Source organism: Micropterus salmoides, unplaced genomic scaffold (genome assembly GCF_014851395.1).
Source record: "Micropterus salmoides isolate LMB-PRFRI ecotype aquatic unplaced genomic scaffold, ASM1485139v1 Ms_hic_scaffold_18, whole genome shotgun sequence".
In the NCBI taxonomy this organism is placed as follows: Eukaryota; Metazoa; Chordata; class Actinopteri; order Centrarchiformes; family Centrarchidae; genus Micropterus; species Micropterus salmoides.
In genome coordinates this window covers 15,814,883-15,828,319 of record NW_024040928.1, presented here as the reverse complement: position 1 = coordinate 15,828,319, position 13,437 = coordinate 15,814,883, and the positions used below count along the sequence as shown (strand labels likewise).

Below are 13,437 nucleotides of genomic sequence, written 5' to 3'. Positions count from 1 at the left end.
ATGAGGGAGATAATAAAACTTCATGGACACAACAAGGTAGGATTATGGACACAGGGACAGACGGAGGCCGAGAGAAGTCAATTAACTATATGAATTGAATTGGGGTTTTTTGTATTTTCCTTTAGCTTTGGCAGTACTGTTGTATAACATTCATGCATAAAGCAAATTTCGTTTCGACCTGACTTCTTTTCTACGTGAGATGGAAGAATTTAGAAAGATGCGTGCCGCTGCAGAGAGTCCCCAGCGCCGGTTTAATAGCGATACAACCCATTGTAGTACGGAGAGGGAATGGGCATTGGTGGACAGGGACAGGAGATTGCAAAGTGACTGGGCACGGTGTAGACCAGTGGTTCTCAACCTTTTTTGGGCCAGCGCCTCCTATCCATTATCCAGGTCCCTTACCGCCCCCATCAAAAAACAGGTTTGCTACTTGCCCTGAATATTGTTGATTTTTTTTTATTGTTACTATTGTATTAAAAACATGGAAAAGGTAACAACTGTGTGAAGAAACTGTGTGAAGCCAGATACTGTTTTCTTGGATGGGGCACTTAATAAGCGGGTATATGGGGTCCTCCCCCAGAAGATTGATAAAACACTTCATTTCCTGCATTCTGGTGAAAATTTCTCCTCCAATTTCTGCCTTTTCTGTCTTAAAAAATGTCTAAAAATTCAGTTGGCAGGTGACAATTCAAAATATATTATAATAGAATATAATCTAGTGAGGCTCTCAGGCATTCTTATTGCTTTTAAATGTTTTTCTCCTGTAGATCAACTTATTAATATCATCCCTGCTGAGTCAACACACATGATTAAGTCTTACCACTTCTTTTATGATAATATAATGTGTTTGTGGCCCCTTTTAATCTCCGTAATGAATTAATTCGTTTTAATTCAGTTTTGACTGACTTTATTAGCTCATCTGTTAATTATCTAACTCTGTTTCCCTCAGAATGACAGTGTAACTGTGGCGCAGCTATATACAGCATGCTAGCCTCGAAAACCCAGCTGTATTCTAACATTAACTTAGCGCTCCTTATTAGCTAGGCTCCTTACATGCTTGCTAATAACTTTTAATAGCTGGGTCTCCGACATCGACAGCGTTGTGTTGGACAGATTTGTGCAGCTGTGTTAACGAAGGAGAGAGATCGAGAGACGGATGAAGAGACGAGCGAGAGGAAGTGCTGCCTGAATACGCGCTGCCTGCAGCTCAAATACGATTTTAAATAGGCGTAAAAAAATCAATATCAATATGTGGCGGTCAGCGTTGATATTGTGGCAGGCCGCCACAAATAAATGTACGTTTGGGAAAAACTGTAACTTATCTGCTTATGTTCAAAACTTTCTGCACATTCAGAATCTCTCCCACATATCGGAGTTCTCTGACACAAAAAAGTCATAATGGGAGACTACATCATTAGCCTATTTAAAGAGAATTCCTAATATATTACAACATGCCCTATACTGCATTATGTTACTGATTCGCTGGAAGTATCCCCTCGCCGTCTAACAGACAAAACTGGATGAGACTAGGAAGTGCTCATGCTGGGGAAAAAAAACTAACCAACAACACCTGTGATCAGACAGAAAGCTCACGAATAATTCCACAGACGTTAACTTCAGCACCTCTGATAAAGTGCCGCTTACAATCCCCAACAGAGCTTCAGTTTAACGTTACATTTTTATAGCCTAAACTACAGTATATGTCCACTTTGGCACAAACTGTCTGCGACTCACACCGAGGTGGGTCCACGTCACTCGCTGGTGTCGCAGCGAAGTTGCTTTCAGGGTGAGTCCGACAGCAGAATATCCCTTTTATAAATGTGTAACCACTGCGATAACAAGATGTTCACGGTGTATTCCTCAGAGAAATAAACACCTTTCCACCAAGAAAGAGAACGTTGATTTTACAGAGTTTACACAGTAAACGCATTGTGGGTAAAAATTTATAGATGATACTCTGACTTCCCGTTCCGGTGAAGGCAGCACGAAGCTGCACCAAAAGTAGCTGATGGAGAAAAATACACAGTCTTGTCCAGTTGCAGTGGAATAAACTGGCAGGTTTTAATGTTGCAGACCAGTTTTTGCAAGTAGTTTAAAGTTTAAACTTCTATTGTTGTGAATCTTAAGTGTAAACTCGCCTTAGAATTTCCAACCAACAAACGCCCCCCAAAAGCAGCTCAGCGTCCCCACCTTCCAAATATTGCTTCCAGCGCCCCCCAACGTCCTCGGAACGCCCCCGTTGAGAAACACTAGTGTAGACGGTCGGTGATTGTTCCCTCTGGCTGGATGAAACACGATCTGTTGGCATTTCCTTGCGTCCGGGTCATTCCAGCACACGGTAGCTGTTTCTGATCGGGTTTCCCAAAGCGGTTTTTCAGGTGTGCTGTCCCAAAGTACAAAGTAGTAGCAATCTTAGGCAGGTACATACGATTTCCACATACTCGGACGCACTAAACGAAACAAACCAAGGTTTTTACGCAGTGGCTGCTTTCCCTCCCGACTATCCATGGTACAAACCATTAAAACCGCAAAACCCTCATTTAAATATCGCCACCTCCATTATGTTTGCTTCTGTTGTCATCTACGCAATAATTCTTAGTAAATCACCCATAACAGGTACTAAAATTCCACGTGGAATATTTTAGAATGGACACGCAGTTCAGTACTCTTTATTCAGGGTTGTTAGCTTATCGGGCCCATACTGTACATTTAGTGTGTATATATATATATATATATATATATATATATATATATATAAAAACAGGAGAAAAATTTGGTTGGGTCTCTGTCTTCTTGTGTCCTCCTGCCTCAGATTGATGAAAAGCTACAGAGCACACTTTAAAAAAAAAAAAAAAAAAAAAAGTACTACATGGTGTTTGTAAACATGAATATATCCATGTTACTCTTTTGGATACAGTAAACAATAGAGTCAAAATAACGGTCTAAATAATTGGCAGCTTCATCTCATCAAAATTTGCATTACATTTCTTGCTAAATCCTGGTACTGTTGTAGAGTTAGAAATATTTGCCCAGGGTACACCTCAATGATTTGTTCAAAATGCATTTTTTGTTCTTTTTACTTAACTAAAAAAGATAATTCATTGTTTAGCTTAATTATCTATTTGATGATAATCTGATATATAGCAGGTCAAAGTTGAAACATGTCTGCAACAGGGCTGCAGCTAACTATTATTTTCATTATCAACTAATTTGCAGTCTATCTTCACGATTAATAGACTAATCGTTTAGTCTATAAAATGTAAAGAAATGGTAAAAAATGCTCATCACAATTTTCCAGAGCCCAAAGTGACGTCTTCAGATTTCTTCTTTTGTCCAACCAACAGTCCAAAACCCAAAGATTCTTCATTTACTATGATAAATGACAAAGAATAGCAGCAATTCCTTACATTTAGGAAGATTAAACCAGATAAAAACAGACTGAAACAGTGAATCAATTATCAAAATAGTTCAATCAATCAATTTATTTTCTTTCCATCGACTTATTGATTAACCGACTACTCGTATAGGGATGCACCGATCTGACATTTTCATCTTGATACTGATACCAATACCTGGGCTTTGGGTATCGGCCAATGCAGAGTATCCGATCTGATACCAGTAATACGTTGTATAATTATTTTATGTGTAAGGCAACATCAGCGTGAAATACTTCCAAACTGCTATCCCCTGGTTTTTATCTCCCTCCATGGTATGTTAGCTGTCCTAGCAAAATGTTCGGGTCTACCAGCGCATTGCTGGCGCTTCCATGGGGTTATCACATAGTATGCACGTATGCATTTCTGGACTAATTCATGGTGATGCTGCAGCATTTCCAGATCTCAGCAATTAACTTGGTGAGTACAAGAGAGTGCAGCCGAATAAACTTCAGTTCCTAGATCAGCGACATAAGAGGTGACTGATGATAAGAACGGGAAAAAAATATTTAAAATAAAAATAATTCAAAGCCATAGCCACAGTGGCATGACAATTACTCTGCCCACAGTGATCACAGAGAGAGCGAAATGCCAGGGATAAGTACGAGTAATGGTGAGATCTAAGAAGCTGAAGATGTTTTTTTCCAAGTTGAGAAGATCAGAGCGGGTGAAGGATATAGATGTGGGAAAGGAGATATGAACATTAAAGTGATGCTTTTTTGATGCTTTTGTGATCCCTGTAGGGCATTTGACTTTTTGCCTCGGCCCTCTTCCCACAGGAAGGTCAGAGTGAAGGTCAGGAAAGTGTACCTGGAACTGACACCAACACTCTCCTTCTCACTGCTTACAAACCTACAGAACATCTATAGCATGGACTGTTATAGACACATAACGCAGAGGCCAGAGGTAGCCACCGGCCAACCTCTGAGTCGCAATTTGGTGTTGCAGAGTGCTATATGTTAAGCAAGAGCACGGTGTCCTGCTGCCCAAAGCATTTAGGGAGAGCACAGGGCTGTCAGATGTGTGTGACAAGTACGTGCAAAAGCGACAAACAAGAGAGGCAGTGCAGGAATGTGTGTGTCAGGATGAATCTGATGCAGCGCGAGGTGGCTATAAACCTCTGCCAAGCAACACTGAGCACTGAGAGAAGCACACTGTTCTAATCAGTGTGGGCAGAAACACAGAAGGCGCACACACACACACACACAGATGGATATCTTAACATGATGTTCTACCTCCTAATTACAAAATGTCACTTATTCAGCTGAACTACCAATTACACCCATTTAGTAAAGACATTTAGCTAATGAGGAAAATTTGAGTATACCCGTTTGTCAGTGAACGAGTGAGTTAGTGTGAGGCTGTAAGAGTGTGTGTGTGTGTGTGTGTGTGTGTGTGTGTGTGTGTGTGTGTGTGTGTGTGAGTGTGAGTGTATCAGGTCGAGCAGCACCAGGTGCTGCAGCAGCCTCTGATCTCAGTCTGTGAAGCTCCTTATCAGTAAGCGAGTGGTGGATAGTTTATCTCTCCACCTCTCATATCTTTTTCTTAGGACAGATAGTATCTCGCTTAAACACCCTTAACCAAAGAGGGGTGAGGAACTTCTTGTCTCTCTCTCACACACACCCCTCCTTCAGTTGTTTCCCCTCTTCCCACTTTTCATCACCTCCCTCATGGAGATGCAGTCACAACCACTGACGATAGGGAAAGGCATAGGGCAAGCTGCCGTTTAGCATGCAGGCACTGCTCTCTCTTCTGTTGTACTTCAATGCAAATGTTGTCCCATATTTCCCCTCCTAACTTCTTCCTCCTGCAGCCCTGAAACACTCCGTCCTTTCCTTCTTTCTCTTGTTTATCATTTGTCCTCTGTCTTTCATGTTTCATGTTGCGTATAGTGCAAGAATAAATTTAATCCTACATTGTGGGTATGACAGAATGTTACAGTATGAAGGACTTGAATACATAAAGTACATGTACTACTACTATTACATTAGTTTTTTGCCATTGTGTTACAGTTACTGTGTGCTAAGAAGTACGTAGATGAACTGTATGCATCTCCTCATCACTTTGGGAAGGCTTTTGTCACAGTGTTTCTAACATATGCTTACTGGTCATCACCCACAATGCTTCTGGATAAACAAATTACACATTTTAACTTTCTGCATCCACAGAATCGCTGGAGTCTGCATGACGTGAATTTTGTCATACCAAAGTCCCTTCGGTTGCCGTGTGATGTGTGATCTAAACATGTAGTGAAGTGGGCGATAAATAAAACCCGTTATCACAGAATATGTAATTCCATATCATGATTTATGCAACTACAGTATGCATATGTGAAAAAAGAAAGCACATTAAAACAGTGGATCTCATCTGAACATACCTTTCTGCTGTCTCTGGGATGTGTTTATGTCTGTAAATCCGATCATTTGAAATTACAAATGCCTTTAAGCAAATGACTAATCTCATCACTACAGTCTTTCCAGTCCCAGAGAAAAACAAACATACTAAATAACAAATACGGATTCAGAGAAACAGAGAGATGTTGTTTTAGCAAATATCCATTATATACACAGTATGTACAGGTACTGCTTTAGTAAGTGGTTTAGCAGACATGCCGGGTAAAGCTTATTTGAATAGACCTTAAGAAAGAAAGAAGAAGAAAGAAAGAAGAAAGAAAGAAAGAAAGAAAGAAAGAAAGAAGAAAGAAAGAAAGAAAGAAAAGAAAGAAGAAAGAAGAAAAAAGAAAGAAAGAAAGAAGAAAGAAAGAAAGAAAGAAAGAAAGAAAGAAAGAAAGAAAGAAAGAAAGAAAGAAAGAAAGAAAGAAAGAAAGAAAGAAAGAAAATGAAGAGTTATGTACTAAGTGCCGAAGAAAATGGGAATCAAGGAGGGTTAACAAGCAGTGGAAGACAAAAACAAAAAGTAGCAGGAAAACAGAAAAGTGAATTCTGAAAGATCAAGATGTCATGTGAAGTCATGTGAGAGACAAGTATCTCAAAGAAAATTGTCAATAGAAGAAGAATTCTCCTATGGAATATAGAAACAGAGGCACAAAAGGATTAATAGAAAAAGAGGGAAGCAGCAAGAGACTATGGAGTACATAAAGAAACAAAGCCCAGTGGGACTTGGGGTGGCTCTGTGGCCTTCCATAATGGCCTGCAGCCAGTGCAGTGATATAACGGTGCCATTAAATAGGGGATATAGGCCATTAGTTTGGCTGGCTGGAGTGATAGGGGAAAAAGAGCCTGACAGCACACAAATAGCATCTATGCAATGGAGCAGAGATCAATCAGAGAGATGGGAGTGGACTGTGGAGGACAACAAAAGCAGAGAAGGTGTGTGTATGTGTGTGTGGTGTGTGTGTGTGTGGGGGGGGTTATCAGTCAGGAAAGGAGGAAGAGGAGAAAGGGTGTGGAGACCTAAAGGGCAAAGCGAGGGATGATAACCTTTGAAGGCTTGAGGGTATGTAGGGTGTGAGTGAGGTGAGTGGGGGTGCATGCTCAGATTGAATGTGCATATATCCGTGTGATAAAGCACTTTTTGACCTCTGCCACTGCCCCATCAGTGCTACTGCATGCACCACTCTGGCCATCTCTCCATCTCACATCTCCCCGACCTCCAGCTAAACATCTTTCATGCCGTCCACCATCTTACACTCTGTGTCCATAGGCTGTGGACTGATAAAACCCAATTCATTCCAGTGTGTCTTTCTATACCAAGTCTATTACTGTATATGTAAGAGGGCGCACGGCTATCGCCATTGCCACCCACCCACCCATCCATCCATCGTCAATCGCTTATACTGTGTACAGGGTCGCGGGGGGCTGGAGCCAATCCCAGCTGACAATGCCCGAAAGGCAGGGTACACCCTGGACAGGCCACCAGTCCATCGCAGGGTGCCATTGCCACCCCTTTCAATAAAATTTGTCATTTCGTGACATCAAGATCAATTATGTCTGAGAAGTCAAGTTTTTTTTGTATTGCAAGACAAAAGACACAATATTGACATGACATACACTGGGAAATAAGACAAAAACAAACAAAAAAATGATAAAAATAAACATAAATACATGAATTAAAATAAAATAAATTAATTGATCTTGTGTGTATGTGTCCTATATTGTCAGAGTTGCAAGATGACTGTTGGATGGGGGATAGAGAGAGGGCGAGAGGCTGGTGGGGAGATACAGGGGGGCCAAAGAGGAACCAAACAGAACAAAGAGAATAGTTTAATAAAATAAATTAAAATTAAAATAATTAAATGGAATACAGCTGTTACTATCACCATGAATTCAAGGTTTTAACATTTGACTATGAATATTAATTCTAACAAATAAACAATTATATAAAAATAATGCTGTGATGATTACTGCAGTATTCATTCTACGTACAGAATCATCCTACACTATGAAAAAGTCCAATACAAACCATAACTCAGCAGTGATTCAGAAACAATTTCTGCAGCAATTTGCTTTTGAGTCAATTTTGTAGCAAGTTGGACAGTGTGTAATCAGTCAGTCACCAAATTTTCTCAGGTCATTAAGGGTTTTAAAGAACTTCAAAAGAAGCTTTGTGAGGGGTTTTGGTAATAGTATCTGTAAAATACTTTGTGTTCTCCACTCTCCTCCATCCGGCCCAACCCCCATCCTCCTATCTTTATCCCTCTACAGTCCTGATTTATGGCCCCATCCCTGCCTGCACTCATTCCCCTCGCCTTCACTCCTCCTCACATGCCGAACACAGACCCACACAGACAATTCTAAAAGCATACACTTTAAACTGTGAACAGCGGTGCATGTTTGAGAGATTGAGGGGAAAGAAGGGGTGGGGGTGCCGTTTACGGGAAACAAACCCCTCGCTAAACTCCTCCCACAACTGTCCATCTTCCTGTCACATTCATCTGACTTCTCTCCTTGAAGTTTTGGCACACACACACACACACACACACACACACACACACGCACACACACGCTATAATAGACATCTGATTTTACAAATCTTTAATGAATAGTGGTCGGGAAAGAAAATAAATAAATAAAGAGTGCAGGTTTTTCCATTTACAAGACAGCTTAATTTGGCTTTACATGAGTGCGGAAGAGTTAAACGGAGTGGAGGACCTGCAGAGGAGGCCCAGAAAATTCTGCGGTACAATCCTTTTACACTCCACTGCTTTTGCTGCAGTGCCCTGTATTACGCGCCCATCCCTCCATCCTTCTATCTTACCCTCCTCCTCTCCTCCGACCCCGACACCACCGCTCACTTAAAGTGCAGCTGAGCTGATCCTTATCCACTGTCTCTCAAGCTAATACTTGAGGCTAAAGGAAGGGGGTGGGGGCTTATTTATGAAGGGAGATAAAAACCAAGGACCACACGCGCGGATGCAGCAGGCCCGTGGAGAATCGCTCACAATATGTGTCCAAAAACAGAAATGTCACATGAATATGAACAAGTAGCCTTATGTCAAATCGATACAAAGATCGCTTTGTTGCTACTTTGGTGTTTCCTGTAAATCTGTAGATGTGTATCTAATAAGATAAACATCACTATCCATTCTTTGAAGGTGGTAGAGAGGAGAGGAGAAAGACAAGGCAGAAAGAGAATGGCAGGTGGAGGAAGAGGACAGGTAACATAAAAAAAAAAAAGCCTGCAAAGCAATTCAATGGAGGGAAGCAGGAAAAAAAATGAGGACAGAACAAAAAAGTTTAGGATGAACAATCTGAGTAATCTGGACCTGGACGGTCCGGTCTGATCCTCAACTGTAAAACACAAACTCATGATTCTGCAAAACTAAGAAAGAATTCACTGCCTTGTAAAGAGGTATCACAGCCTTTGCTTGCATTCACAGTGGAGGCATAAGTAGCGAGTGCAGCCCAGTGAGCAATTTACTGTCTCTGTGTCAGTGACAAGGAAGCAGTTAGAGTAGCATTGTGCAAAGCCGTAAACATACTGCTGGCCCATGGGAAATCGATACGGCGCTTTGGAGCATGGTATTATACCGCTGTGATTCTCTCCCTTTTTTACTTTGCACCCACCGCACTCTCCTCTAGCAACGCTATCCTGTCATCCCGCCTCCCCTCTCTCAGGATAACCTGGCTTACCTGACAGTCCTGACGATTATCGCATTCCTTTTTATTATTGCTCACCACAGATCCAATTTCTCCTCACAAGGAGAAATCCAGCCAAACTGAAACACAAAATGTCTCTAATAGAGGGCTGGGGTTTGTACTATTGGGTTGTGAAAAATGACACCGCCTCATAGCTGCGCTGTTAACACTGTGGGGGGTGCAAACACAAACACACGCACATCAACAATTGCACATCCAATTTGTCACAGTTACAGACACATATGACACTGAAGAGGTGACGGTGTGACTGGAGGACAGAAAGAGGGACAGTGCAGTGTGTGTGTGTGTGTGTGTGTGTGTGTGTGTGTGTGTGTGTACACGCGCATGCATATGTAGTTACTGTACTCACGTTCTTCTTCTTTGGGGTCCAACTGTGTGACACTTATGGAGAGGCGGTCCACGCGTTCCTGCAGGGAGTTGACCCGGAAAGAGAAGGTGTGTGCCTCGTTGAACAGCTCTCCAAACAAGTCTTCTGCATATTTACCTGCATGCGCACATGCACACATTCACACAATAAGTTTTTTTAACCATCATGAAATACTCAACTAACATCAGCAACAAAGTGTTAAAAAGAAATGGCTGTTAAAAATAATAGTGTGGAATGAATAAATATAATAAGAAATTTCATTTCTCTTTGGGTTTCACTTTAGCTGTTAGTTACGTTTCACATCATCTGACTCTGGGGACTTGTAGTCCTTTTGTTAAAAAAAAAAAAAACAGCAAACTAAACTACTTTGTCAGATGCAATCACAGCAAATTAAAAGTGCCCACGATGGAGGCTAACTGTTCTGGAGATGTGTGATACCAGAGTTGGGGAAGGGGGAGTAAACCAATGAGAAAAACACTTTTGCTACAATGGTACCAGCCATGCAGGTTTTGTCAAACTTCACTAAATCAAGGCAACGACTTCCATTGTCGGCCACCATTTCCTTCATGAAATGAATTAGGCTTTTTTAGCCTCCATAAATCTTAGTGGACTCATGTCACATGACTCATGCCCACATGGAGCAGTATGCACTGTGTTTTTGCACCCTTCACAGCACAAAGCTTTACATTAGAACTATGCCAAACAAAACATACTCCAAAATTCAGTGATTTACTGTGGAGAATATTTATGGATTTGTTGTAGAAAATAGAAAAGAGTGCTGAATTTGTATATCCTACATAAAATGCTTTTCACTAGTGTCGATTTTAGGATCTTTACACTCCAAATATCTCAAAATCTTTTAAATCTTCCATTAGCAGGATTTCTTACTATACCAAAGGAACCATTACCACAATGTGCAGTATCTTCATTGATAGTATCATTCAATATTATAGTTATTTTTTAGACATTTAGCTGGCGCTTTTATCTAAAGCAACTTATAATTGCTACATATGTCAGAGGTTGCATACTACTGGAGCAAGGTAAGTGTCTTACTCAGTGAACACATCAGTGGATGGGTCACAGTGGGAATCGGATGCAGGTCTCTCACATCAAAGGCATGAGTCTTATCCATTTCACCATAATCAATTTTTATCCAAATATCTTGTGCTGTGGGAATGTGGAACTAGGTTCAGGAGATCTAGGTTTGTGTTAAGTTTCTGGCAAAATGTTTAATGTAAAAAATAGGGAAAATTATGTCATTAAAAACACAATAAAATTAAGCTTATTTTTAAATACTTCATAGCTGTACCTCTTTTTTAGCTGCGTCATTGTTCACAGAGCAATTCAGGAGCAACAGCACAGGAGACTTATCTGAAATGGCCTAACCACAAAACTAACCGTAACAGAAACGGAGGGCAGCAAGACTCGGGCCTGTTTGCTGCTTCGACACTCTCAGCTCTGGTGCTGACTGTCAGTGAAGTTGGCTAAACTATTTTTGAACCCAACGCAGGTACAACCTTCTCTACTACCATCCTGTATGATTGACTCTTCGGCTGACAGTGCTGTCAGCAACCCCGGTGGGAGAGGCGCTCCATGGTGCGCGTGGATTTTATAACTGAACTATGACCAGGGCATCCCCACTTTTTCTTCTTCTGACTGTCTGGAAATCTGAGGCATTAAAATGTGGGTCTCACTGCTAAAAAAATGTGACTAGTGTAGGCTATTGGACAGGCTACACTAGTCCCCCCGAGCTAATGCATCGGTTTGAAGTTCAGACTTTGAATAAAATCCTGATTCGGGGTCCTGTGCAATTTGATCATAAACGGTGTGAAATTGTGAAAACGGTTTACAGAATTATCAAACTTGTCATGTCATTCTCTGAATATTCTGATGTTTCAAAGCAATGTACTTTACATTTCCAGGAAATGAGCAGAAAAGAATGAAAACTGACAAGAAGGCATTAGCTGACGCACTCCCTAATAGCTGAATGTTCAGCTAATTGACTTAGAGGGAGCAGAGGTGTGCGTGAACAGTATGTGTGCCGTGTGTGTCTATTTAAATAACTGAATGACAGAATGTGTGTGTCCTTGTGGTACTGACTGAGGCTGCTGAGCTGGCGTATGACGTTGGCCAAGGAGATGTTAGTCACACACTCCAGTTCATTCTTGATGTTCCTTGGCAGAACCGTGTGGCACAGGTGCCTGGGCTCGATAGTGCGCTTCACCAGCGGCATCCTTCTGCTGCAACACCACTACCTACAGTCAGATCGGAGGGGGACAGGAGAGAGACATGGGGAATGAAGGAATAGAGAACAAAACTTCATTAGTGGAACAATTCTTGTTACAGACCTTGTGATTTTGCACACAGTAAATTCAATAAACCTGTTTCCCTGATTGCTTTGCTAACACAATGCCAGAGTTAACCCAACAGAGCAATTGGAGCAAAGCATTAGCATTGGAGAGAGTTAGATGACGGAATGTGACGTGAGTTCAAGGGCACGTAGAGAGGGAATACAACGTGAGAAGTACAGTTAAACAGGATCCCGGAGAAATATAAAATGCTACAGAACAGCAGGGAAGTAGTGTTTTGACATTGCTTACAGCTATGTTGCCTCATTTGTTTCACTGACTTAGCAATGTCTTGTCCTTTCCATCATGCACAGCCAGGCTGACTAACCTCAGCACTTTGTCTGCCCAATCAGCCATGCTAATGGCATTAAGGCTGCAGTGTTGGGCTGCTTAGGCTCAGTGTTCCATCATTCACACCAACACCCATAAGGACGCTTGCCCAAAACCACAGAAGACAGAGAGGCTGCAATGATCCATGACCAGAATATGTTTACAGAATTCATACTTACTGCACTTAATACACATTTCTACCTCAAAAACACACAAGAAACTGTTTTAACAGTCAAAGAGCCTGCAACTTCCAGATAGAAGGCATGCTTATGATGTCCACCATTCTAGTTTAGCATATTAGCGTGCTAACATTTACCAACAAGCAGGGGTGTGACGATACACTTAGCTCAGGAGAGGAGACTATATACGATATTGGGTTCATGAGAACGAGAGAAGACACTATTTTAACTCTATTTTTAAGAAATCTTCAATGACAGATTTTATTGTTTCCATCGGGTAGGGTACCCAAAATGATGCCACGCAAACAATTTTAAAGTTGTGGGGACATCTTCTATGCTAATTCCACCCTCACACTCCACGACAACTTTTCACCTCACTGTGAAATATAGTCACATTTTAATAAGCACTAAAAACCAAGTACAGGTGAGGCTGATGGAAATGTCATTAGTTTTTTTGTATTTGGTTATAAGTCAAAAGTGTTGGAGAAATCGATGACGACGACTTGTTGTTCGGTATCTTGTTATAACAAGAAATGTCTATATGTTGTTAAAATGAGAATATTTAGAGATTGAAGGGCAGAGGGCTAAACACCATCGACCAACATTACATTACATTTATTAATTTAGCTGACGCTTTTATCCAAAGCGACTTACAATTGC

At 41.2% G+C, this 13,437-nt stretch overlaps 1 protein-coding gene across 1 annotated transcript; it reads right to left on the bottom strand.

Annotated features, from left to right (window-relative positions):
• Window positions 1-9,681: 9,681 nt before the first annotated feature.
• Window positions 9,682-12,172, bottom strand: LOC119909353 (wiskott-Aldrich syndrome protein family member 1-like). Its single transcript, XM_038727540.1, has 3 exons — window positions 12,021-12,172; window positions 9,903-10,037; window positions 9,682-9,701 (listed from the first exon to the last, which is right to left on the bottom strand). Exons 1-3 carry the CDS (start codon window positions 12,151-12,153, stop codon window positions 9,682-9,684), a joined length of 288 nt encoding a protein of 95 aa, XP_038583468.1. The 5' UTR covers window positions 12,154-12,172.
• Between the last annotated feature and the right edge of the window lie 1,265 nt (window positions 12,173-13,437).